The sequence below is a fragment of the Heptranchias perlo genome, chromosome 27 (genome assembly GCF_035084215.1).
Source record: "Heptranchias perlo isolate sHepPer1 chromosome 27, sHepPer1.hap1, whole genome shotgun sequence".
NCBI lineage: Eukaryota > Metazoa > Chordata > Chondrichthyes > Hexanchiformes > Hexanchidae > Heptranchias > Heptranchias perlo.
Window position 1 is genome coordinate 21,338,315 of NC_090351.1, and position 27,800 is coordinate 21,366,114.

Consider the following 27,800-nt stretch of genomic DNA (forward strand, 5'->3'; position numbering starts at 1 on the left):
GGGTGGGGGGGAGGGGCGAGAGGGGAAGATCAGGATGACAGAAGAGGAGTGAAGAGGGGGCGATCGGAGAGGGAGACATCGGACATCGGAGCAGGGTGCAAAGGTTGGTTGATTTTTGTGTTTTTACTTCCTTCTATGGTTTTTTATTTAATTTATTTAGTTTCTTTTTCCCTGATCCGGCCCTTCACGCCTGTGAATCAGAAGCAGTGGGCAAGCCGCCCAGGTAAGTTAAAAATCGTTACAATCACTTAATCTGTCACAAGTAAAGTGCCGTAAGTACCTCAATGAGGTACATTTGGCTCTTTAACTGTCATTCCGCCAGCTTTAATTGCCGGCGGGACTTCTGGTTTCAGGTCGCCCGCGCGCACACACAGGTGGGTCCCTGAGAAACCTGGAAGTCGGCGGGTTAGAGCCGGCTTCCGAACCCGAACGGGATTTCCGCGATTTTCAGAACCCCCACACCCCCAACGCACCCGCAATTGCCCCCTAAAATTGAGCCCTTTGAAACTACAGCACAGAAACAGGCCATTCAGCCCAACTGGTCTATGCCGGTGTTTATGCTCCACACGAGCCTCCTCCCTTCCTATTTAATCTAACCCTATCAGCATACCCTTTGATTCCTTTTTCCCTCATGTGCTTATCTAGTTTCCCCTTAAATGCATCTATGCTATTTGCTTCAACTACTCCTTGTGGTAGCGGGTTCCACATTCTTACCACTCTTTGGGTAAAGATGTTTCTCCTGAATTTCCTGTTGGATTTATTGGTGACTATTTTATATTTATGATCTCTAGTCTTGGACTCCCCCACAATTGGAAACATTTTTTCTACATCTACCCTATCAAACGCTTTCATTATCTTAAAGACCTCTATCAGGTCACCCCTTAGCATTCTCTTTTTGAGAGAGAAGAGCTCCAGCCTGTTCAACCTTTCCTGATAATTATGTCCTCTCAGTTCTGGTATCATCCTTGTGAATCTTTTTTGAATCCTCTGCAATGCATCTATATCCTTTCTATAATATGGAGACCAGAACTGTACACAGTACTCCCAAGTGTGGTATAACCAAGGTTCCATAAAAGTTTAACATGACTTCTCGGCTTTTCAATTCTATCCCTCTAGAAATGAAACCCAGTGCGTGATTTGCCTTTTTTATGGCCTTATTAACCTGTAACACTACTTTTAGTGATATGTGTATCTGTATCCCTAGATCGCTTTGCTCCTCTATCCCATTTAGACTCTTATTGGGATAGTATGAATTAGAAAAATGTCAAATCAGGTACAGAAAGCAAAATAAAGAGAGGGAAAAAAAGATAGGATTAAGCGAGAGTGATAAAAGAGACAGAAAGATAAAAGTAAAAAAAATGTATTTAAATTTCTTTTTTAAATCTCCAATAACAATTAGAAGCTGAATTAATGAGACTCTGCACTTGTAAGAGTTCATTTTCAGTGCCAAAGAGCTTGTTTGGCAGTAAGTAAGACTTACCATGCCGTTAAAAGGGTACTTAGACTGGAATGGACAAGCCCTAACATTTTGTGGTGAATTTAGTCTGTCTAATACGTCAGTACAGGCGTTTCATGCTGTTCAAAACATTTGAATAGGGAGCTAGATGGCGAGATGCCATTTTCATGCAGCTTATGGAGCGGCAGCACATCTCAGACAGCAGCTTCCAGATTTTCACGTTTAACTGCGCATGTGTGTTCGCTGGCAATTGTTAGGAAAATCGTACAATAGCAATGCCAATCAGAAATTAAATAAGGAATTGTACAGAAAAATAATTACCAAGTACCTGCCAAAGTAAAGCCATTACCTTTGCACAGTTCCTGCTGGTTAGATTAATTTCAATTATACACCAGCTAAACTGGCTCCAGAGTCTAATTCCATAATCATTCCACTTTCCAGTGCATAATCCACAAGAATGTCACATATATTTCAGTTCACTCACAGATTCTACCAGAAAACCATATCTATAGAAAAACCTGACATTGGCAACTCAAACAGAAACTAACAACATGTGCAGGTTTCTGTTTTGGTTAATCCTGGGGGGGAATTTTAAGCCCCAAGAACGGGTGGGTTGGGGGCGGGCGGGTCATTAAAATAATTGATTTTTCGAGTACGACTGCAGCTCGGTTCCAATGCGCCCACTTCCAGTTTTACCGGCATTTGGATGCGTGCGAGTAATTAGTTTAGGCGGGCAGGTGGTTATCACAGCAATTAATGTCCTTATGAGACGCTAGTGAGGTCTTTTTAAATTGAATTTTACTGACCTTTAAATTTGATGCCTCCAGTGTGGGTTTCCCAGAGCTCGTGCATCTCGCCAGTGAAAAGGGCCAGATCATGAGGTAAGTACCTTTTATTGCACTGCTTGTGGGCCAGGAGGAGCAGGGGTGCTTCCTCCAGGCCCAACAAGCTTACCGGCCACGATCGGACCCCCACAGTCGGCTGTCTCCACCCCGCCCCCCCATGTCCGAGACCCCTCGCTGCCCGAGACCCTCCTCGATGTCAGAGACCTGCCCCCCGATTTCCGACTGCTCACCTCCCAATCGATGGCCCCCAAAAATCCGGATCTCTCCCCGACCTCCCTCATACAAACCCCGAAGACTCTGACCTCTCCCCGGCTCCTTTCCCTCCTGACAGGCAGTGAGCCTGTCAATCTGGCCGGCTGCCGGGCGCGATACCCGGAAGTAAAATTCCTATACTTCAATTAAGTTACAATCGCAGATTCCGATCCGCCAACTTCACTTCGGGGTTTCACGTCAGTTGCTGTCTGATTTGCGCTGTTAGCCTGTTCCTGAAAATTCTTACGCTTATAAATGTTCCTTTGTACCAGACCGTACTGTACAGATTCTGTCAGATTGTTTGCTAATGATTATGGGGTGGAATTTCCACTGGGGTTCCTCCATTTCCCATCACAACCTCGACAGAAGCTAGGTGGAAAACCTGGAGAAATGATGTAAGCAACTGTTTATGCTATTATTTCTGAGGTTCTCACCGATCCTCTGCCGAAGTCATGGTGGGAAATCCGGAGAACTCCCACAAAAATGTATGTTTTCTACTGAAGGAAAATAATCTATACATACAGTATATTACTGCAAGTTCTGATGCGAATATTGGAATGAGCAGAGGATTGTCAAAAAAAAAATAGTAAGAGTTACAAATCTATTGGATCGGTGTTTGAGTACACAATAATCTCAAACTGGAGGTTGAAATCATTAACCAGATTTAGATGCTGTGCTGTCACATGATTTGTTAGGAAAATTGTACAATAGCAACGCTAATCAGAAATGAAATAAGGAAATGTACAGAAAAATAATTATCAAGTACCTGCCAAAGTAAAGCCATTATTTTTGCACAGTCCATGCTGCTTAGATTAATTTCAATTATACACCAGCTAAACTGGCTCCAGGATTTAATTCCATAATCACTCCACTTTCCAGTGCATAATCCACAAGAGTGTCACATATATTGCAGTTTACTCACAGATTCTTCCAGGATGCATGATTACATGATATGCTGTCAAAGCATGCAAAACTGGTTCACAGCTATAGAAAAAACAGACATTGGCAACTCAAACAGAAACTAACAACTTGTGCAGATTTCCGTTTTGGTTAATGGCGGGGGCTGGTGGCTCGTTAAAATAATGGATTTTCCAAGTGCGACCGCTACCTGGCTCCAATGCACCACTTCCGGGTTTAACGGAGGCATGTTTGGATGCGTGTGAGTTGCCTACTTGCCAGAGTCGGATCCTTAATTATTTCAGATGGGCGGGTAGTTATCGCAGCAATTAATGTCCTTTATAAGATGTTAATGAGGCCTTTTTAAATTGAATTTTACTGACCTTTAAATTAAATGCCTCCGGTGTGGGTTTCCCAGAGCTCGTGAATCTCGCCAGTGAAAAGGAGGCAGGAAGGGCTGGATCATGAGGCCAGTGCCTATTTTGCACTGCTTATGGGCCAGGAGGAGCAGGAGTGTTTCCTCCAGGCCCAACAAGCTTGCCGGCCATGATTGGACCCCTGCGTTCGGCTCGATATCGGAGACCTGTCCCCCAATTTCTGACTGCTCACCTCCCAAACGATGGCCCACTTCTCACCACCACCACCACCCCCCAACCGTGATCGCCCCCCCATATTCAACCCACCAAGAACCTGATCTCTCCCTGACTGCCCCACCCAACCCCCAAAATCCCAATCTCTTCCTGACCTCCCTCATACAAACCCCGAAGATTCTGATGTTCGCCCGGCTGCTTTCCCTCCCTCCCAGCAGCCAGCCTGTCAATCTGGCTGGCTGCCGGGCACGAAACCCGAAAGTAATATTTTTATCCTTCAAGTTGGAATTGCAGATTCTGACCCGCCAACTTCACTTCCGGGATTCACATCCGATAAACTTCCCCCCCGCCCCCCGCCTTTTCCGGCTTCAAGTTAAAATCCAGGCCCTGGTGTCAGACAAATTTGATATGGTTACACTACACAATGGTCTCTTGATTTCTGATTTCCAAGGTGTGTTTAACTGAGGTGTGGGAGGACATTACCATGTTCTGTGGTCTCAATATTGCACAAAAAATGGAAAGGGGGCAACAAATATGAACGAAAATTACTGCTATTTCAAAATATTAGGCTTCAGGAACTAGAATTAAAGTGAATAAACATAAACAGCAGGTAGTTTACACCAAAACTGATCCTCCTTAAGTTTAACAGTGGATGAGTGGAACATGATAGGCATGTTGAAGCTCAACACTTTTGAGGAAATTAATTTAAAGTTTAAGATATTGTACGGCTGTTAATGTCATAAGTGAGCCATCTTATCAAAGTCTTGTGTTGTTTGTGTATGACGCTGAATGGCCTGCATAGCAACAACATTCATGTTCTATACTGCAATACAAACTCTCAACTTATATCATTTCTTCCTTTTTTCAAAAGCTTGCTCAATCTGACATTATATCCAATAACAAATAGCTGGGTTAGTCATGTTAAAATTCCAAGATGATTTAAAATTCCAAGAGTCCCTGTTTGAATTTGAAACAAACCCCTAAAATTTCAAGCTACGAATGTTAAAAGGGAATTATTAAAACTGGCGGATTTCCCATGGTGTTGCTCACAGTGAGTTGGAGAATGTTCTGCTTGTGATCTGTAACATACAATGCAGAATCAGGGCCACAGTGATTGCATTTTTATTACTAAGTATTGTAAGAGTGGTAGTGATATTTTTTGGGCATGAATTGTAAGATTATGTGCCTATTTGCATGGAAACTACAAACCAGTAGTTTTGATTATTATTAAAAGTTTGTTTAACTATGTAGTTAACTTTATTTCTTATCTATTTTTAAATCTCAGGATAAAGTAGAAGATGGTAAAGAAAATGTTCCAAGTTGCAAATAGGTAGGAGGTAGGTTATACGAATTACAGGCAACAGTAGTGGAAAGTTGGTGGTTCATATAGGTTGGTAGTGTTGGGGTTTGGGAGTGGGTGTGGGAACATTGGGAAGTGGTTGTAGAATATGGGAGCACCTCTTGGTGGGGGGGGGGGGGGGGGAGGCATAAGGTATGGATGTTCAGGGTGGGAGAGAAAGAAGGTGGTGAGGATGGTATCTGGTAATTTTAGGAGATTTATTTGTGGTAGGGGGGGATTTATTAACCCCCTTCAATAAATCCACCACTTGCTGCACTGGTCAATCCCACTGCGACTGGAGCCCCTCCTGCCTGGGCCCCTATCCACCACAACCTAACCCCAAGATCCTTCTACAGTGCTATAAACTGAGTTCCCAGTCACTGCTTTTAGCACTGCCAGGGTGGTCTTAAGATTAATTTAAGGAGGTCACAATGGGATGAGGTCAGGACATTGTTGTTGGAACATGGTAGTGGCGGGGGCTCATGGTTGGGTTATGGCAGGTGGCACTCTCGCAGTGGAGAGGTAGTAGCAGCAAGGAGGAGAAAGGGAGCAGGGTTGCGGGCACCCACAACACCACCTATCCGTGAGACACAGCTGCGAGTTCACAGAGGTAAGCAAGCATTGTTACCACCTACCTAGAGACCAAGGTTGGAGAACAGGTAAGTTTAATTGTGACAGAAAATTATAACAGAAAAGCATAGGCAGGCATGATGGAAATAGTGTGACAGAAGGAAGTAATGAAGTGTTACTTGATGTAAGAAATTCCATGGTGTTGTCACTATATATTGGCATATAGAGGTAGAACAAGCTTTATTAACATATTATGCTCTGTATGAATTTAAAACTGAAGCTGGGCAAGGTCCAAAATGGCCATTGCCACAGCCTGTCTAGCTTCAGGGAGATAGCCTTGCCTGGATGGTGTGAACAACACACATTTGTGGATCATTCAATCTAGAAATGGGATTGTTAGATAAAGCATTAAATCATTAATATATATTCCAGGCAGTTTGAAGGCTAATGGAACATTTAAACCTTTTAGCAAAAAAAACTGAACCATGACAGCTTGGGAACCACAGTGCAATCTGGAATGGAACAAAACTGAGAATGAGTGCTGGAGCATGTTACAGACTGTTGATAAGGATGTTGTGACTACATTCACTACTGTCAGGAGTGGTGTGTAGTTTTAAAATATTAGGCCACATACTGTCATTATATCAGTTTGTGTGTTCTGTATGTGTCTGTCTTGTTTAATTTCTGTAAATAAATTAGTTAGTTCATTTGGAATCTTAGCCCAGCTTGAGCGTAGTGTGTTGATATTACCATCTTCCAGAGTGGCTTGGAGAGAAATAATGTGCAGGTGGCACTAGAAGTGTTTTGTCCTGAAGGGTGTAAGGTGTCTCCAGGGACAGTAAACTGCAGAGCTGCAGCCTCTATGCTTCAGGGAACATGAGGTCCATTTACAGGACTGTTGTAAGAGGGAACTGTTGATTAAATAATTAAAAATTACATCACATTTACACATTACAAGAAGAATCTAGAGAAAAAATGTGGACATTTTAGCCATATTGCTAAATCTTTGATGTAGGTTCAGTTTCTGTTCCAACTTTTTTTTTGCACAATCAGATGATGAACTGCATGAGTCAGATTAGGGGCATCCTGTCAACAACCATAATAGAGAGATAATAGGCAACTCAAACGCAAGCATTACCTTGACTTGCTACTTAAAGAGGAGCTTCTTTTCACTTTCTCATATGGTTCATCCAGATTAGACTCCTTCCATGCTGTGTCTGAGACAGGTGATTTTTCATAGTCACTGCATTGATGACAGACTGAAGAAAGTCCTTCCAGAGTTTGGGGTGGGGTCGGCCTGCTGGACTGTAGAGGAGGCAGTGGGGAGCTATTTCTTTGCAACACTCGCGAAGCTGTCAAGAATTCTGTTGATGAATGGTGACTGTGAAGACGAACTTCATCTGTGGAAAGCAAACAATATCATGGATCAAAGCTGTACAAAAAGAATCATTTAGATATTTAACAGGATTGTTTAATTTTGATTAAAGTAAGACATAAAAGAATTGTAAATTTGTTACATAAGAAATTAGGGAGCCTTTTGGCCCAGCGAGCTCACTGTTTTAAAAAGTATCTGTGAAGCTCACTTAAAAATGTTCAATAAAAAGCAAATATAAACATCAAGCTATTGATTATGAATAAACATTAAATAATTTTAAGGTAAATCTGATGTTATTCTTCAGAATACTTTGAACAGAAAAAAACAGCATTTTCTTGTGCAGAAAGTTTGTACAGTTGGTGATATTTGATGTCAAGTCAAATTTACAGAAATTGTGCATTGCAAACCAAAAGGAGTTAAGAGACTTGGGATATCAACTGCCTGCTATACTAAAATTTTGTTTGCCTGGATTATCTGATACCAGCTCACTTACATTATAGAAACAGAACCAAAACATCGCAAAAGAACAACTGTACCCTAAATGATTATATTTATCATAAAATCATAGGAGTATGAATTCAACATCGTTTCACCGGTTTTACAGGCGTGAAATGGACACAAAAATGAGGAATTTAGCAGAGAGGGCCCATTTCAGTAACCGTTTACTAAATTTGTTTAAACTGGTTGGGGCAGGAGTGCCCCTCCTGCCTCCACATTAATACTGCTCTCTCTCTCCTCCCGTTTGCCTCCTTCCTTCATCCCTGGACTTACCTGCAGGCTGAGCCAAAATTCAAAAGGCCCAAACCGGGGCTGTGCCGGGGTGGCCAATTGGCACCTACAGCTTGCCAGTTTTATTCCAACGAGGTCCAAGGACGAATTTAGAATGGTCCTTGGGCCTCTTCTTTCTGGCGTGTCCTCATTGCCACCGCCGGAATCACGCCCAGTTTTGGACACCAACAAATTTAGCTTGGAGCACAGAAGGAGGGCATTTGTCTCATGGAGCCTGTGGTGGGTATCAAAAAGAGCTAAAAGTACAGGCAAGAATTGATCTTCGCTAATTTAATTCAGTCTGTAGTAAATCAATCTATTTATTTGCAAGCTGTGAATGAACATTTTTGGCATGAAATTGATCTTGAGCGATGGAACAAAACAGATGATAACGAATCAACAGCTTGTTTTACACCCCATCGATTTCTTTTCCATTGACTTCAGTGTTTTACGTCACAACCCAAGATCAATTTCAACCCTTTTGTACTCCACAAGTTGAGGACTCACCATCTTCCAAAATGGCAGCATCTGATAGAGAACTGTCATCAGAAGCACTCAATTCTAAAAACAAAAAAGGTTTTGAGAAATGAGATTTTAATGCAAGCAAATCAAGTGTTTACTCTCTACATTTCTATTCAAGCAAAACAATAAGGTCCAGCTGATTATAATTTTGGAAAACAGTAAGTGCTTTATTTCACTTTCAAGTGTTTTTTTCGACTATATTAGGTCCACTAGGATCAATTTCATTAAGAAAGAAATCATGGCCTAGAGATTCACTGATGCCACTTAAAGGCAGGCAACACCTCTTAAATGGGGAGCTGCACTCTGGTGGCAGACACAGCTTTGGAGACCCTGGTCTAGGCTGTCGACAGGTGGAAGGCGCGACCAGAGGAGGCCGAGCCCGCCTACACATCCTGTCTGTCCCCTGTGGAAGAAAACATATTGGCTATCACGGGCAGAGGGAGAGTCATAGCACTGGCGATGCTGGAGGAGATGTCACGCAAGGTTTCATTGCACCTTATCCTCTTTTTTCCCTTCTTATTTCTCTCTCCCTACACACTCTGCGTGACAAACTGCAGTTGCGTTCAGCAACCACTCATTTCTCAAGTAAAACAGCCTTTTTTCTCCCCCATCTCCAATATTTTTATAACTAATAAGCAAAAATGTTCAAAGAAAATGAAAAAAGCACACAGTATTTTGAATGGCCGTATGAATTTCCTCCTGGGTTGCTTGCAGCAGTGTCCAGGAGATTAATCTTTAATTCCTGGAGACTCCAGGGTAATCCTGGAGGGTTGGCAACTCTGGTTGTGCTACTGTGCTTTTGTGGTATGTAACACTTTAAAGATTCCAGCTGGCACAAATGTGGTTGCAGGAAAAGCCTCGTGAAAAAAAAATTGCCACAGGTTTCTGGAAGCACGTAGTTATCAAGCTGAGGGTGAATCTGAACTTCAGAAACTAAAGTAGTTTGGCAAGTTGTAGTTAAGTGATTTGCACCAGTTCATATTTACCACAGATCTTGCAGAAAACAAGAAAAACACATTGGGTCCGATTTTGGTATTTGAATACAAAACTGCTGGGAGACACGCAGGGCGAGACCAACAGCCGCTCGGAGGAGTCGGTGAGGGGCCTGCCCATTTTCTGAGTCACCCTTCATTAGCATGTGATTAGTGAACTGTCCGCATGAAACACGTTCACCAGTTGGGGGAAGGGGAGAATTGGTTGCAGCTCTGTTTAGTGTCTCTTCCTCCCAGAGTGGGATTCATAGAAGCACCTCCATGTTGAAAAGCCCCTTTTACAGTTCAGAGCCTTATAGTAGCAACTAAATAATCCTTTAATAACTTTAAAGGCAAAATACTCACAAACTAGTGCTAGAAAAATGTCTCCAAAAACTCCATGCAGTTTAACTGAGAGCAACTGAGGTTCCCTTTAAATAATGTTTGAGATGGTCACCTCACAACTTTTACCACCCATAGGGAGTAGGTAGTGGCATTAGTCAAGTAGTAAAATCAGGAAATCACATCAGTTCCATAAATACACCACATAACCCTGATTTACATGTATTCATGAGACTCCTGTCTGTTTCAGATGGGAGCTCTGACCACGAGGAACTTTCTCCCCCCACCCCCAAAAAATCAGGACAGTTCTGCAACCAAGGCAAACTGAGTAGTAGGAACTGAGACTTCATTTTCTGCCTGTTACCTTCCTGTTTTTGAGGGCAAATGGAATGTAGAGACGAAAAGTGCTCCCATTAAGTCGAAATGTTATTTATTTTTTACACAAATGGCATGGGAAAAATAGAGGTAATCACAATATAATGTGTCCTAGGGTACCTGATAGGGTATCTAGATAGTGTGTACTTTTTATCATTAGTTTAAAATATTTGAAAAAGATAGGTTCTTCTTCATTCTTTAAAAGATATTCATCCTCCACACTATAGAAGTATAGCTCAGCTTGATCAGCTTTGAGGAAACCATGTACTGGGGAAAGCACATGCCTCTGAATGTGGATATCTCCTGAAAGTGAGGAGATGCTCTAAGGAATTACACCCAGGAACCCTGGGCAGTCCCACAAAATGGCTGTAGCCAAGCTGAGCTTTAACACAACCTGTCAATTGAGCAAAGGCAACTTTTAAAGGGATCCTGCTCATCATACCATCCCTGTCATCGCACACATCTTCTGGTAGTTTTTCTTAAAAGATTCCAGCAGTTCCTCTACCTTTTCCCCCAAAAATACCATTCATATGGGAGCTACAACTAAATGCAATTATGCCAGTTTGTTGAACAGTGAACTGAGAGCGTGGATCTCACTGCCAAGTATTTGCCTCCTGCTGCAGCACTGTAGCCTGCATTCAATTGCTTCAGGGACTTCTGGAACCAGTAAATTATGGTTTTGGGTAAATTTGATCCATCAATTTGTCCTTTAACAATTTGTCACTATCAAAGCACACTTATTTAACAGCTGGGTTAATCTTATGTTCATTGATGCTAAGACTATACTTTAGTTACCTGGAATTAATTCCCCATCTTCCCATCACGTGAATGATCTGCCTTTGGATAAAGTTTTAAACCAAGACCCAGCAGCTAGACATACTTTAAATGATTTACCCAAAGTGTTTGGTCTTAATGGAATGACAACTGGGACTTTAATGGCATAACAACTGGGACTTTAAGGGGAGAACCTTATCTTTATCTAACACTTAAGTATTCTTTTTCACTTTTCAGTATGTTCCTTCACCACTGTAGGTTTGATTGTTATTGCAGCTGTTCATTGCTTGAAGGCTGGGCCTAATAACTCTGAGTGATCTCAACCATCAAAAGAATGTTTAAAGTGTGGTGACCTCCCTTTACATTCTCTTCTAGGATTAGGTAGTTTGTGTGAATCTCTGCTAATGATGCCCTCATACACTTATTGGATGTGTGATCAGAGAAGGTGCACATACAATAATTATGTACCTAAGTATGTAATGAGAGGCTCACTACTACCATTAATGCTATCTATCGTGTAAGCATGACTAAATTATTATTATTTTGGTATGGTAAATATAAAATAACAAATGAAGGGATCACTTTTAAAACATCAAAACATACACTACAAAGTAATATAAATTACAAAGTAATGCTGTGCTCTGAAAGCATATAGGCTAATCAGTCTTAAAACAATTACTTTGATCATTAATACTGGCTATGAGTTGGAGCTCCTGTCTGTAAAATAATTCACGTTGTTGAAGACCTTCATGCATCATCATCACCAAACAATCCCATGTCCCACTAATAAAATACATTTCATCTCTGTTCTGAGATTCATCCCAAAGCACTCAGAGACAGAAGTCAAATAATGTTCTGACAAAAGGTCATCGACCTGAAACGTTAACTCGGTTTCTCTCTCCACGTTAACTCTGTTTCTCAGCTGCCTGACCTGCTGAGTATTTTCATCATTTTCTGTTTTTATTTCAGATTTCCAGCATCTGCAGTATTTTGCTTTTGATCAAGTAATGTGCTGTGTTCTGCTGTGACCATCACTATATTGAAATAGAGTCATAGAGTCATAGAGTTATACAGCACGGATAGAGGCCCTTCGGCCCATCGTGTCCGCGCCGGCCATCAAGCCCTGTACAAATACTTTACTATAATATGCTATATGATTGGCCCCCAAATAATCTGCTACTAGAAGGTCCTATTACTCTATTTGAATTTATCTGGGAGGTTGTGAGGCCTCCCACCTGGCGGAAACAGGGCGGTAGTCCCCTGAAAATGGTGGGAAATAACTTACCGCCCTGTTCCTGTCGATGGTGTGGCCATCACTATCTTCCCCAGGCCTTACCACTGGGCAGCCAGAGAATCTGCCTGAGTGAGGTGGTAGTCCCTTTTAATATGCAAATCGTGGTCCTATGATGCGTATAGGACTACCCCCCACCTCCCCCAAGCCCCTCGCCCTTCCCTCTTCCAGGATGCTATGGCAGCCTGTAGCCAACAGGCTGCCTCGGCCCGTTCATTTCCCGCCCTCAGTGCGCCAGCCCTACGTTAACGAGGCCCGGCCCGTAAAATAAACTTGGCCTTCTGTCAGTACAATTGGCAGCCGGTGGGCGTGCTCTGCCCGTTGGCTGCCCAAAACTCATCCGCAGTCAAAATCTATCCCTGTTAGTGTCATCTTGCCCTCCTGAGCATCAGCATGTGGATGGCCAGACTTTGCAGCCTCACTGAGAATTAATAGATAAACATTTATAAACAAGCCTTACCACATATATAGTTAATGTCAGCCACAGTAGTAATTGAAAACCCAAAGTATTGCTGCATAAGCCAATTGCCTTAACAACTAAAGCTTGTTTGTCAACAAAAAATTCTCACTTACAAATACAGAATTCCTAACATAAATCAAAATGCAGCAATAAGAGCCTGGATATTCATAGAGCAGACTGTTATGATTATGGAAAAGTCAAGTTCCCTACAATTGTACAATAGTTATTCTGAACAGTTTGAAAAGTGGAGTCTTGACCTAAGCATGTTATAAAGTTCCTAGTACTGCAACTGTTCAAAAGATAGTCAACAGAAAGTGTTGGACACACACAGCAGGTCCCTCAGCACCTGAATGTGTGAGACAGGCTAACATTGTGAGTGGGACCCTTGACAGTTCTCAGGTAGGATCCCACCTGAAATGTTAACATGTCCATTTTTGTTTTATTTCACATTTCTGGGATTTACAGATTTTGCTTTTTATCTCTACTGTGCAAATGTTTTTCCTTGTAAGTTTGCTGCAAACAAGACTGTTACTAAACAGGCTTTGCTGCCTTCAGGGGCATTCCAACTGCTATCAGGAACTAGTTTATTTACCTGGGGCAATACATTGCTGAAATGATATTAATTAGTTAATTGTAATATTAATTATGATTAATCAATTCTGGATTAATTGTTTCTGTCAGCAAAGCACACAGTTGCATTGTCATTGAGTTTGTTTCACATGGCTATTTGGATGAGGTACCAAAGGGATTCTGGTGCCCATGGACTCATATCCCAACACAAGCTCACAAGCCTTAAAGGGAGAAGTTGAAATCAAATTGAGTTCCCAGTAGGTAAAATCAATGTCCAACAGAAGATGTTGCTTCACTACACAAAAGAAAACGTTAAATAAATTATGTACAGATCCCATGCACTTCAATCTCTGACACTTAAACTCAGGCATTCATGTGTTAAATGGATAATATGATGTGTATGAGCATTGTCTTTACTGGCAAAGTTCCAGTACTGACTGGTAGTTGCATGTTTTTTGCACACGGTTTATCTGAACAAAAGTTTGGTCATGCCCTGCCTATTACCACAAACTAGCTCCTGTTACTGATGCCTGAGGAAAAAGCTGTTCTGCTCCTATGAAGGAAAACACCTCAAAATATTCTTGTGGTGACAAGTAACATTTGTATACTAAGTCAAATTCAAATTGTAACATACCTTCGATTACATTACTTGTCTGCATTGTTCTTCCACCAGCCATGTCTCTATGTTCATTTAGAGCTTTTTTGATATCATTCAGTTTCTTTTGCTCTTTTACAAAGGCATGTTTTCTTTGTTTTCTTATGTGCCTACTTAGATTTCCTTCTTGTGACAGACGTTTGGCTGCCTCCACAAACTGCAACTGCAAGGCAAAGTCTCTCTCCATACAGCTAAGTTCAGAGTCCTAGAAAATAATAACCAGAATTAAAACAAACTACATCCTGGTCTTTCTTACTTTTACGTCCATGGGGGTTAAACAGTGAAAACCTGGAGAACTGCTTGATATTTCCTTCAACTAAACCTGATCAAAGCTGAATGCTCTGGTTTTCTAATAATCTGAATTTTGGGTCCAAAAGCCAATTGAGACAAAACCCAAGTTTAGATTACAATTTAGCTTCAGAACAACTGAATTGTTATGAAAATTCAACTGAGTATTACAAGATTAGGTATAACATAAGTCAGTAGTCAGCTGGAGTTTTTTGACATTGTTCTCAAACTACACCTTGCTGTAATCATTTTTCCACAGGCACAACTCTAAATTGCATAAAAATGACCTATTGGTAAATCTGAGATATTTTATGTCCTATGGATTACTGTTTTGTGGGCAAGGGCTGACTATGACAAATATATAAAACCGTTTTTACCTTCCCTCCATTAAATTAAACTTGAATCAACAAAGACAAAAGACAGTGACTGACACTACTATATTATTGAATTGCCTTGTACAAATATTGATTGGACCAATGTACCTAATCAGGGACTTAACTCTAAATGAATCTTTGGAGTAGAAATTGGACCTTGTTGCACCCATTTTACGTGCATTAAACGGGCACAACGTGGCCCAATTTTGGTGACCAATGTCCTGCGCCTCAAGGAGACCTGAAAAACATTCGACCCAAAAAGGAATTTAACACATGTATCCTCCATTGGACCATGTGTTCTTGTCTTGGTGCAAGTGCATTGTCATGTTTTGAAAAAGGTTCAGGGATTTCTGAATCCAAAAGATTTTTGAAATGATCAACTCTTGTCTTAATTTAGCCATTGGGTTTGGTTGGCACTCAACATGTTTGTTTTCTTATTCTATAACAAAGCAGCAATTGGCCATGAAATAAAAAAGCACTTCTCAAACAAACCAGGTCTTTTTATATAGACTGGTAGTACTTCATAATTAACAATGGCATCAGTATTAAAGCACTAGAGAACTTAATCACTTGTTTTGTGCCTTCGCTATTCTACTGTTCTTCATGAGAGGACAATTGTTTGATGCAATAGAATTTTGTTGAGAGTCAAAAGTTAATCTAAAGTGGGCTATAATCAAACATAGTGAACTACCTCTCCTTTGAGTGTAATTGTCTCCTCATCCAACTGAAAGGCTGTTCCCATACGGCGACGGACAGTGGGTGGCTTTTCCCCTTCAGCCAACGGGTACTCTTTTGGCAAATTCCCTGTCAACTCCTAAAGATGAAACACATTGAAACAGAAATAGTTGAATTCACATAGATAATAAAGACCTCTTGTGTTTATAAAATTAAGTAATAAACCTAGAACATGAAAATTCCTCAATCGCAAATGTTTAATGAAACGCGTTCTTGACTTGAAACAATAACATAAACAAGATTAGATTTTTGTTCAGGAGTATATCATGCAGCTTACTTTTGTTATAATACCCAATGTAATTTAATTAGTATCTGACTCCGTAGTAATAAAAGTTTGCCACAGTAAGCGTAACTGTAGTTGTAAAACACTGAAATTAGAACCCACAGGCTATCAAATACTGGTACTCACAGCTTCGCGTAAACACAGTTTTTTCAGTTCATCCAAATAAGCCTCTAGTGTTTCTTCCAGCATTTGCTTACGTGAAATGACAGAACGATACAGATCTTTCGTCAGTGACTGAGGACTGTCTGACCCTATGAATAGAATACCACAGTTAGGAATTAAGGATAATATTACACAAGTAAGCACGATAACTTCTTTATGTGCCAAGTTATTTTTGCCGGTTCTGGATCACTAGGTTATTTTTTTCTCTTGAGCCCTTTTCTCCTCTCCTTCCTGAACCCAGTCATGCCACTTTTTATTTCTCCCATCTCAGGTACTCTGTCCTCTCAATCCCCACCCCAACCCATCACTACTCCTCTGCCTTCCTACATTCACACCACAGACCCAAACTTGAATCCCCCTTGAATACGCCCACAGCTACCCTTTGTGCTTCTCATCATACTCAGTAGGGCACATCAAGGCACTAATAACCAAATCCTCTTCTCTCAATAACTTTCATAGAAATATAGAAACATAGAAAATAGGAGCAGGAGAAGGCCATTTGGCCCTTCGAGCCTGCTCCGCCATTCAATATGATCATGGCTAATCTTCTATCTCAATACCATATTCCCGCTCCCTCCCCATACCCCTTGATGCTTTTTGTGTCAAGAAATCTATCTATCTCCTTCTTAAATATATTCAGTGACTTGGCCTCCACAGCCTTCCGAGATAGAGAATTCCATAGGTTCACCACCCTCTGAGTGAGGAGATTTCTCCTGATCTCAGCCCTAAATGTCCTACCCCGTATCCTGAGACTGTGACCCCTCATTCTAGACCCCCCAGCCAGGGGAAACATCCTCCCTGCATCCAGATTTCCCTTCTCACACGTCCGCTGGGGATTAATTTCAACAATTTCTGTTCTGTCATGGTCACCCACCCACCACTGTCACCACGGATGATGCTAATGCGTCAATAATCAGCCTCCCTCTCTGCATTTCCCTCCACAATGTCCGTACCCTCATGAACAAGGCGCTTGCCATCCACGACCTTATTGTGGATGATTCCATTGATATCTTAGCTTTGACTAAAACTTGGCAACACCTTGCCTCTTACTGAAGACTCACCACTTAACTATGTTTTCTGACAATTGCCCAGCCCTGCTGTGACCCTTATCATCAAGTCACACCTTGCTCTTCTCTCCTACTTTTCTGGTGCCTTCTTCTCTAGAGAACCTTGCCTTATTCCACCCCTTCCATCTCTCCTTTTAAAATCCTCATTCTCGACTGCCACCTTATTCCTGTTCAGTGGCACTTTGTAGAAAACAGACATTGAATGAGGACAAGATCTGGCTTGGCTGTGAACAGCCTGCTGACACTTACTGTCTACATTCTCTCGAGCTTTAGCCTACAGAAATTACAACTCTGTTAGCCGTATCCTATCCTGTCCTAAGTTCTCACCTGTTGACTCAGTCCTCACTGACCACCACTGGTTTCCTGTCCATCAACCTATCGAATTCAAAATCCACATCCCTGCTTACAAATCCCTCCGCTGCCTCACTGCACCCTACCTCTCCAATCTCCTCCAGCTCTATGTCTCAGCTCGTACCCAAGTCCAAATGACAGTGCATCTCCCCTCCCATCCCTCTGCTTTCAGCCATCACTAGCCTGCACTTTGAACTTTTCCTCGTAAAACACTCCGACATCTCTCCTAGCTTCAAAAGCTTACTCTAAGCCTACCTCTTCAACCATGCATTCCCTCAACATCTCTCAATTCCTGCTTAGTGATTGATTCTACCCCCTTGTGAAATGCATCGTGAAGACACTATACAAGTGTGTTACTGCCACTGCTTATGTGTGAGGAATGGCAATACAAGAGATCGGAAGGCTGCTAGAGTGCGGAGAACCATATCTCAGCATAATGTACTGCCTTCAAGAGAGGAGGGGAGAAAATTGGAAAATAATGAGCTTTAAAACAATGTTCAGCAAACTGACTGATAAAGGCAGTTGTAATATCCTATTGCACTTTTAATGAGTTCTGAAGTGACTCATTGTCAAGGTGCCTATCCCATCTGCCTGCACATTTCTGGATGTTATCATGTCTGGACAACACCTTGACAGCTCCCCTTATTGTCTACAGTTAAAAATTAACACTGCAGGTGGAAAACAGTAGCCTTTTTATGACATCACAACCACCACAATATTCACTTGTTTGTGCCTGTTACTGAATGACTCAAGAATAGGGATGGGCAAAGAATAAAGGCATCCAGAAATGGCCCTTGACTGATGCTAGTCTAGCATCTGCAGCAATTTGGTAATTTCTCATGACTAAATTAATTTTAAATCTTAAGAATTAAAGATTCTATAATTTGTTATATCAAATTCATTTTCATTTAGTCAATCATTGTAAAGATGGGGTAGAATTTTAGAACAAGTGAATTCTCAACCAAAAGTGCTCTTTGGGAATGTTAAATGAATCACTGTGGAGATGAAATTGTTCTTAAGCAAATGTTTGTTAGAAAAATAATCTGTATGTAGAGGCTAGTGAACGTTTCAGTAATTCTCTACTGAAAATAACCTGCTAAACTGTGAGGTGTGACACCATACATTGTGTAAAAAGCTGGGACATTAAAGTCATAGCGAATCCTATACCACTCAGAAAGGACACCATAAGAACTGAAAAAAGTTTTCAGTAGTACTTGTATGCATCCAATATGAATGACATTGCCAGCGATGCAATGATATCATTCAATTCACCAAATACACCCCTGAAAAAAAAATTAACTATGTTAAAAAAAAGCATGTCCCACAAAAAACACATCCCGAAATTTGTCATTGTAGCAGGTGTTGCAACTGCTGAGGCACAAACGTTGCTCGTGGCCAATATGAAATGGTACATTCACCAATTGCTCACAGTTTGTGACATCATCTTATCGTTTTGTTTGGATTATTGTCCTCTTATTCACTGACAGCAATCCTCTGTTTATCAATCACTGTCTACCACTTATCATCAACATATTTCATGAAAAATATCTTCATAGCTATGAATTAGCAACAAACCACTGGTCTGTTGAAATCAAAATGACAAAGATAAATGTAAAATATCAGAGTGTCTGATATTGACTCTGGTACATATACTAAAGCATGGACAGATTCTCAATAATGAGGGTAGTTTGCCAAAAAAGGTTTTTTTGTAGAAGAGCTTTCAATAACAATTATATAACAAATTGCTTCTTTTCCTACTCATTTTAATGTTTTCTTTTGATCCTCAACTCACACTGACACACAAAACGTATTCCATCACAGAGACAATGAGGCCAATTTTCACAGCTTCTATCTGGTGGGAACGGGGTGATAGTGGGCGTGCACCACTTACCATTCTGTTCCCACTCCAAGTACGGTTGCCTCCATCTTCACTGGGGCCTTCACATGGGCGACCCAGATGGGAGCCTATTTTCAATATGCTAATCGAGGCCCAATGATGTACATAAGACCTTGATGCGAGCCTTGAGATACCAATGGGCAGAGCTTGCATCACGTACACCCTATTCATTGGTACCAGGCCTAACCAGTGCTCCTTAAAGAGACTGATCAGAATAAGATAGGTACATGTTTTTTTTTAAAAAAGACATTTCTATGGGACATGAATGCTCCTGCTAGCCCCATAAATATGTTCTGGGTCGCTGTCCGTCTGTCCATGCCTTCCCCCCTCCCCTGACTGCATCCCTCCCCCATTCAACATATTACTTCTGGCTCACCTCTGTGCTGGATTTCCCACCCACCCTGATCAGCGAGTTGAGTGCTGGTTCAGAGCACACAGATCAAATGAGGCCTGGCCCTCAAAATGGCTCAGGGCTCAAACCAAGGACATCAGGCAGATGGCACAATCTCAACACCTGTTTGATGTCAACCAGGGGTTAAAATCAACTCCAAGGTCTGTAAAGCCCAAGGCCTTTAAATTATGCAGTGCAAATATTAGTTCACAAGTGATTAATGTATTCATATGAAACTCTTTTTGTCCCCATTTTACCTGACATTATTACTTGCAGTGGGTTAACACCTCTGTTAATATAGCAGACATTTAAGCATTCTTACATTAATATTCACAACAGATTAATGCTTCTGTTAAATCAGAGACAAACAAGTTAAGTGCACAGTATAATTTCAAGACTCGAATAATGTCTTATGGCTTACAATGGGAAAGTAATTATTGCGCAATCTGAAATCCAGTTAGTGTAAATCACCACATATTTCTCTGGCTTCATCTGCAAGTCGCAGCACAGCACTGAAGTAAACAGGGCTTTGTCAGATGAGGAGTTGAGAGTTTCTGCTGCTTTTCAAATAACATATGATTGTAACAGCAAAGACAGGTTATGACTTGTTTTGTCAAATATGTTAAGATCACTAGAAGTTTGCCAAATGACAAATGGCATATTTAATGAAAGATTGGGTAACGCTTGAGGTGTGGAAACTATTATGTGATTGCAGTCCAAATTTTATTTGTGCACCAGACTATATTAACTATATAAAAAAGAATGTAATTAAAGTACCTTAAATTTCAGAAATCATATATATATTTTTTACATCCAGCGCATATTTCTTAGTATTAATCTATCTGTCTTAAATTGATAGTGTTATTGCAACAAAATGTGCTAAAAGATGCAGCACCTACTGTAGTACAGCAAAATCTAAAATATATAAAAAAAACTTACATCTGCATGCGTTTCCTGTGTCAACTATTCTCATTATAGGTTCCTGTGTCCACATTTATAATGGAAACTGCTTATGTAAACTCGTCACCTTGCACTTACACCCTCCCACCAGTGGTGATGCTGTAGCACCTTAGCTTTGCGTTTCCCAGCTCCTCAGCCTGTACTACAGAGAAACTCTTATGCTCCAACCTCATCTTCTCTGATTCCCAACATGCCATAAATGTTTCTATTTATTTATAAATAATAATATAAGATCAAAGTATAATCAGAAATGCTTTCCAGCTGCCTCAGTCATGTTTATTTAAATGACAGTTGTTGCCTCATTAGAGAATTTTAAATAAGAAATAAGCTCATTCAAAATTCCCTAACGAGCCAACAGCTGCCCCTTAAATAAATATGACTGAGGCAGCTAGAAAGCATTTTTGAGATGCTGCAGATATCATAATATTATCAGCGCATAAAAATCTAAGAGACAGCTTTTCATTCGTTTCATTAGAAAACAAAGCCACTGGTTGTGAGATTTACACAAATTCCATATGGTGTGGCTAAAATGATTAAACTGAATAATATTTTTAAACTAATGTTCCCCTCCCCCCATTTCCTGTCCTGAAAGTGTTGACACTTCCTGGGCTATGGCTTCTCGGTCACCAGCAACCCTCCAGTACCTCATTCAAATGTTTTTTTATGTGTGATCCGAGACAATGAGCATTGACAGGCTAATTGTCCATAGAGGACATCACAGCCATACCTAATTCTGTTCTCACCTGTCTACCATACACACACAATTTCAAACCGGGGTCAAGAAAGGAAACCCTGGCTGTTTTTTTTCCTTCCCAGAACCAACAGACTGAGATGATTTGCAGCGCCCAACTGCTGCTCTGCCTGAGATCAGTAACTTAGGACAGACCAGGAATCATACCTGGGGCTTTCTGTTCTTTATGTCTTAGTAGCACATTGTACAGTGCCATTACCCATTAACCAATTGGGAAACCCAAGCTAAATAATCTAAAACTATTTTTAAATGAATGAAAGAAGACTTGTGTATTTCTGTGCTTGGTGATGGAATGATTAATGGTTTGCAGCAAAACTGATTAGCTTTATCACTCTCTTTAAGAATGCAGATGAATGACAGTGAGTTATATCGATATAACTGAATCAACCTTGATGGTATCATAAACTAGGAATTACACTGTGTGATATTATACTGTCATATTACCATACAAATACTTAATGCATTTGCACAAAATTACTTAGTCTGCTATTTTAATGGAGGCACTAGCTCATACAAAATAAATGCTACTATTGCTCCGCATAATTTCTGGGTTTATAAATCATAACAGCAAACACCGTGCAGTGTATGAACACCAGGAAATTCAGTGATCAGGACCTTCTGAAATGCTGATTTCCATCACAAGATCCCAATCTTTGATGCCAGATACATGGCTGCAAGCTTGAGAAGCCTGTAACTGCGTTTAAATTTCCTGCCCCTTTTGCTTGCACTGGGCCCTGCCAGGGGTTCTCCCAGACCATGTTAATGGCCTGGGACAGGAAAGCCAGCACTTTTGGGCGACAGTCCAGTGTCAAAGAAGAATTTCCTGCCCTATATTCTTTAAACAATGTGGTACAACAGTGCAGATAGTGGGGATGCAGGAGGGAAAAGTAGAAAATGGAGACAGTTGGGGTGAGCAAAAGCACAGTCGAAGAGAGTTTTGAGGAGGTTTTTGAAAGCAGGAAGAGAAACAGAGCAGTCTGGGGATGCAATAATGGCATTAAATATGCATAATATTGAAAAAGCACCAATTGATGGTAATCTTATTGCTGCACCAAAACCAATACTTTACTCATATATTTTCAGAATATTTTTTAAGGTGTCTGATTTCCCCGAGTTTTAATCTGTATAACAAAAATAGGACAAGGTTCATACCATTGTTTTTCAGATGGCTTTCCAAAGATATCAGCCTTAGTTTTTCTTCCTATAGCTGTAGTTTTTCAAATGCTAAACTTACAATTTAGCATAATTCAGTTTATTTTTAAGCCTTTCATCAACCTGTCTGTTAATAATATTCTTCAGATTTTTCTTTATGAAATAATACAATTCATTGCAGTCTTCCATACCAACTGAATTCTAAGAATTAAATTGTGGCAGTTATTATAATTTATATGATATGCCACTAGTTTGTGCTCATCAGATTGAGGCATTTCCATGTTAATGAATAAACCAGTTTACCACTTTTTGCACCCACTGTCTTATAGTCCCAAATCAGCTGTATCGTGAATCAGATGCAAAATAAAGCTCCTCTCGTTTACTCACCAATGTGCCTTAATCCTAAAGGCAGAGAAACTCACTATATCACTATATCAGTGTGATATTTCCATTTCCCAAGATTGGCAATTAATGCCAGATTATAGGTATTAAATAATCAAGCTTGCCACAATCAAATTGTTGGTGGCAAAATCATTAATTCAGTGATATTCTGTTAAAAGCTGTAAAACTAAGAAGTTTTTAGTTGAAAGAAAATGTCTTTTTGACCAGAGCTGGAGGAGTGATTCTCAATATTGCCAAATCTGCCATCTTCAATCCACAACAATCTAAAAAGCTGCAGCTACATATTCCTGGTGCCCTCCAACCTACCATATTATCATGGCACTATGCAATACGTCGTCAGACACAATAAAATCTCTGTTGTTTCCATCCCCGATAGAGGTGATGGGACCAGATGAATTGAAGTTACACTTCTCCAGTATTTTTTTAAAATATTTTTTGTGTCAATTCATTTTTTACAGAAGAAACCCTTTGAAGAAATATATACTTTTTTAGTCATGAAAATTTCCTTTAAAATAAATGTGTTCAATTTGGATATATTAATAGTCTAGAACAACATGCTCTGCTGCAAGTTATCATGGATAAGGGCATTGAAATTGCAGTGTGGAATTTCTGAAATTCCTCTCTTTACTATTTTGGCAGAGGATTATCCTTTTTATTTTAAAGAGGTTAGGACCTCCACTAAAATGGCAGAGGGTGGAATTTCAGGTGACCATGTTAAACATTTGTGCCCCAGCTTCAACAATAATGCTGTTAAGTTGGGTACAGAGCATGTATATGTAATGGCAAAACTGTTAATGAGCACTTCCCTAATGAGGAACATTTGCTTAATGAGACTGTTTATTAAAACACTAATTTGTTCACTATATTCTGTAATGTTTGCTTAATAGGAATGATTGGTTGAAGGGAAAACTTGTCCTTTGCCGCAGTGTTAACATAACTAAGGCCCTTCTACCGTACTCAGATTACAAGAGAAACTTTTTAAAAGTGTTTACAATTTCAATGTACAAAGGTTGAAGAATTTTCCTGCATAATAACATTTTAGCTTCAAAGAACCAGAGGTCATGAGGTTTTAGCTTTGACTTTTCAACAATTCCCTTTGAATGACATAGCATTTTCAATTGACATTTGCAAATAATCATAAAATTCAATGATCAGATTCCCACTTCTCATTTTCATATTTGTGTGAAAAATATCAAAATATGCAACTAAAACTATACCAGAGGTACGAGAGGAATATTCAGCAACTCTGCTTAAAAAGTAAAAGTTGTATAATGGAAGCTACCTGTTTGCCATTGAAAGCAATCATTGCAATGTTACATTAAATTGGAATGCATGTGGTTAGCACAATAAATGCTGTCACTAGCATTTTATAATTCACATAATCCAAGGCAATTTATTGTAAAACATGTATAAGTAATAAAATGTAATAGATCAGACCTGAAGTTATCCTAAACCCAGAACCTGCAACATTATTTATAATCTGGTGACAGCTACGTATCTACACAAATGATTCCTACCTTGCAAATGGCATGGAACCCTATCCTCATTGGGGAACATATCTCTCCATAGCATTAACTGCACTATCTGAAGAAGGAGGATATCAAAGCTGGGCTGTAAGCCAGGATCTCAAACAGTTTGGGAATAATGCCATTTTGTTCTTGTTTATTTGTTGATGGTGGCCCCCAAGCAATAGTTCCACCAACAATGGTGACACCTGACAATATAAAGCAGGCTAACTTCACACCTCTTACCATGTCCAAAATAGGAAAGTTTATGGCTCCTGAGAGTTACTGGCAGAGGCAGTACAAAACCCAGCCCTCCACCTCTGTTACTCTTCAACAGGCCCAACAGGGATAGGTAACACATTGCAAGCAAAATCAGGGAGACTAATTCTTGTAGGTAGTGGATCACAACTTGAGTGCTGCTTCCAAGGTACATGAAAATGGTATAAAATTCCAAAAGTGAAAACAAAGGAAGAGAATTAACTCAACTTGATGGTTATGCAGAGAAAGAGAGAATGAGATAGACAAAAAATATATAAAGCCATAGGATTGACTAAGATTATTATCTGGGAGCAACATTCATAACTGAAATACAGACTCTTCTAATGAGGTAATATCTAGAACCATAAATGAAGGAAGAGAAGGGAAGTTAAATGGCAAAACAATGTTAATCAAATCAAGTAAGCAATAAGCAACAATGAAGAAATGGGTTGATCCAATCAAGAATAAATAAAATTATGAAATGAAACATATAGAAGCAGATTACCTGACTGGAGAATGACTCCACTGTCAGAATCGCTGGCTTCGTCTTTGCTTTCCATCTTCAGTGGAAGAATATATTATCTAGTCTTCCTTTGGTCTAGAAATAATTTATTTCAAGAAGGATATGCCTAGTCACCTGTCAATTACATAATAAAATAGGTTGAAGACACATTATGTTTAACTTGTTTTGATATAAAATACACAAAGATGGAAGAGTTTTAAAAACATTGTTTTCAGAGATTATTTTTCTTGTTTTTAACCATTTAGCTCCTGCCATTGTTGACTTGACTACTGACCTCAGTGACAAATACACTGCAAATTAACAATTTAACAAATGTAAAATCAGAGGCCAGTATCTTACTTGTCCTGGATGCCTTTCATCTTGTACCCCAACGGGGGGAATATCTCAATACCTAGAATTGGCTGCGAAAATAAACACACAAATGCAACGTCCAAATTTGTACATTGGTGCACATCAAGAGATATGCAAATGATCCCAAATGTGCACCTGCAACCACAGAGGGTATACATATTGATGCTATAATTATCTGTGCCTGGCTGTGCTTGGCAGCAGTGATTTCTTTACATAACAAGCAGGTGCAAAAGCCTGGTTGCACTAAAGTTGTTAACATGTACACAGGGTGTGCATCACATTCATATATATTGAATTAGTCAACTGTAAAACAAAACTCTTATGGATTTTACTAAATGTCAGGATTTTTATTAACGTCTTATCATCTCACCCTGCTGTTATCTAAATGCAGCCATTTCTAATCTGTTTGTACAAAGTCCAATGCACATATAACTCTCATTGTTAATGTTCTCCTAATATGTCTTCTCACCAGTTTCTGTCCATATCAAAATTCAGAAATGTATTGAGTTTCTAGAAATGTTCATTTTGCGAGATCATCTCACATATTTAATTTATAACCAGAATTTGGCTGCAAAAGTTTGTCATTGGTTGGGAATGACTGCTATTGCAATCCAAAGTGGCTTGCATTGAAACCTTCTTTATTAATGAAATCTTACATTTAAATAGCATTCCTCTTAATGCTTTACAAAGGACAGTGGAGTGTGCCAAGCAAGAAGTAAAGTAATTGTGGAGAATGCGATAGAAGGGTCCAAGAGATAAGTTCCTTAGAAGGCTTTTCAAGGCAAGGCAAAGCGAGCTTGGATGAAAGATCCAGAGAGATGTTGGAGTGGGAGATAAGCAGTAATCTGGAATCAAGGAATGGAGAATGCAGGTTGGAAAATATGGCTGGAGAAGTTTTCCCAAATAGGGTACAATGTACCATGGATGGATAATTAGGAGATACTGTTCATATTACCAATAAAAAGTGTAAAAATATAACTAATACTATCACTATCAAGATTTTTTCCCCAATGATTACCTTAGTTTTGTAATTCTTATTAATAAACTTACACCTACAATATGTAGACTTTTCTTGAAAAAGCTAAAAATATAACATGAAAAATTTCTCAACTAATTCATACAACCAATTATATTAGCTTCCATCGGGGGAGAGGGAGTTGAATGCTACAGCGCACAGGTTAAAAATTAGAGCACACACATGTCATTCACCATACACTCCTTTACTGAATTGCCATATTATGAAATAAGGAATATTGCTGCACTCTTTCCTGATGTATTTATTCTACAAAGGTCACCTGAAACATTCCAGGTCCTTCATGGGTCAAGGAGCCTGAGCTAACCAGGGGAGGCATGGTCCCCAGAAATCACTTTAACCACCAAACACCTTCCCATAACAAATCTACTGTTGGGCATGAAAGTAAAGCATGAGTTAAAAGTCTTCAAATGAATGGTACAGTATTAACTCAGTAGATGTGTCCCATCATATTTAAACCTGGCTGACTGAAATGCCTGGGGTAACAACCAAATTTTTAGTATGTAAGATCATATGTCAGTAAGTAAATCTAGGCAACGGATTTTGTTTCTGCAAGAAAGAATGCTACAATGTGTTAAATGTTACAGTACAAGCAATGGAACATAATTAGGTTAATTTTGCTATATTTTATTGTGCATCCATTTTGTCCCATTTGTATGTACTTTCGTCCTACACTTCCTTGTTTGGAAATTTACCTGCAGACTTTTGTCTGCTATAAGCCACAGAGCATTGGTGTATGTAAATCATATGGAGGTTTGGATTTGGATTTGGATTGTACACAAGAAAGAAAGACTTGCATTTATATAGTGCCTTACATGACCTCAGGACGTCCCAAAGCACTTTACAGCCAATTAAGTACTTTTGAAATGTAGTCACTGTTATAATTGGTGGCAAACAATTTGCACACAGCAAAGTCCCACAAACATCAATGTAATAATGACCAGATAATCTGTTCTAGTGATGTTGCTTGAGGGATAAATACTGGCCAGGACACCGGGGAGAAGTCCCCTGCTCTTCATTGAAATAGTGCCATGGGATCTTTATGTCCACCTGAGAGGGCAGTTGGGGCCTTGGTTTAACTTCTCATCTGGAAGATGGCACCTTTGACAGTGTGGAGCTGCCTCAGTACTGCACTGGTGTCAACCTAAATTTTGTGCTCAGTCTCTGGAATGGTACTTGAACCCACAACCTTCTGCGCAGAGGTGAGAATATTACCATTGTGCCAAGGCCCCATTATTCAGATTACATGAATGTGAATTCAAAAC

The 27,800-nt window shown here is 40.0% G+C and overlaps 1 protein-coding gene across 1 annotated transcript in view; it reads right to left on the minus strand.

Annotated features, from left to right (window-relative positions):
• LOC137344689 (innate immunity activator protein-like) overlaps positions 1-27,800 on the minus strand; it is a 55,226-nt gene that overhangs the window by 20,243 nt on the left and 7,183 nt on the right. Inside the window, exons 2-7 of the mRNA XM_068007827.1 lie at positions 25,134-25,265; positions 15,859-15,983; positions 15,406-15,528; positions 14,032-14,257; positions 8,600-8,653; positions 7,088-7,349 (exon numbers count right to left, since the gene is read on the minus strand). Coding sequence (XP_067863928.1) covers positions 7,088-7,349; positions 8,600-8,653; positions 14,032-14,257; positions 15,406-15,528; positions 15,859-15,983; positions 25,134-25,188 — 845 coding nt within the window. The 5' untranslated portion in view covers positions 25,189-25,265. The remainder of the gene's footprint in view (positions 1-7,087; positions 7,350-8,599; positions 8,654-14,031; positions 14,258-15,405; positions 15,529-15,858; positions 15,984-25,133; positions 25,266-27,800) is intronic.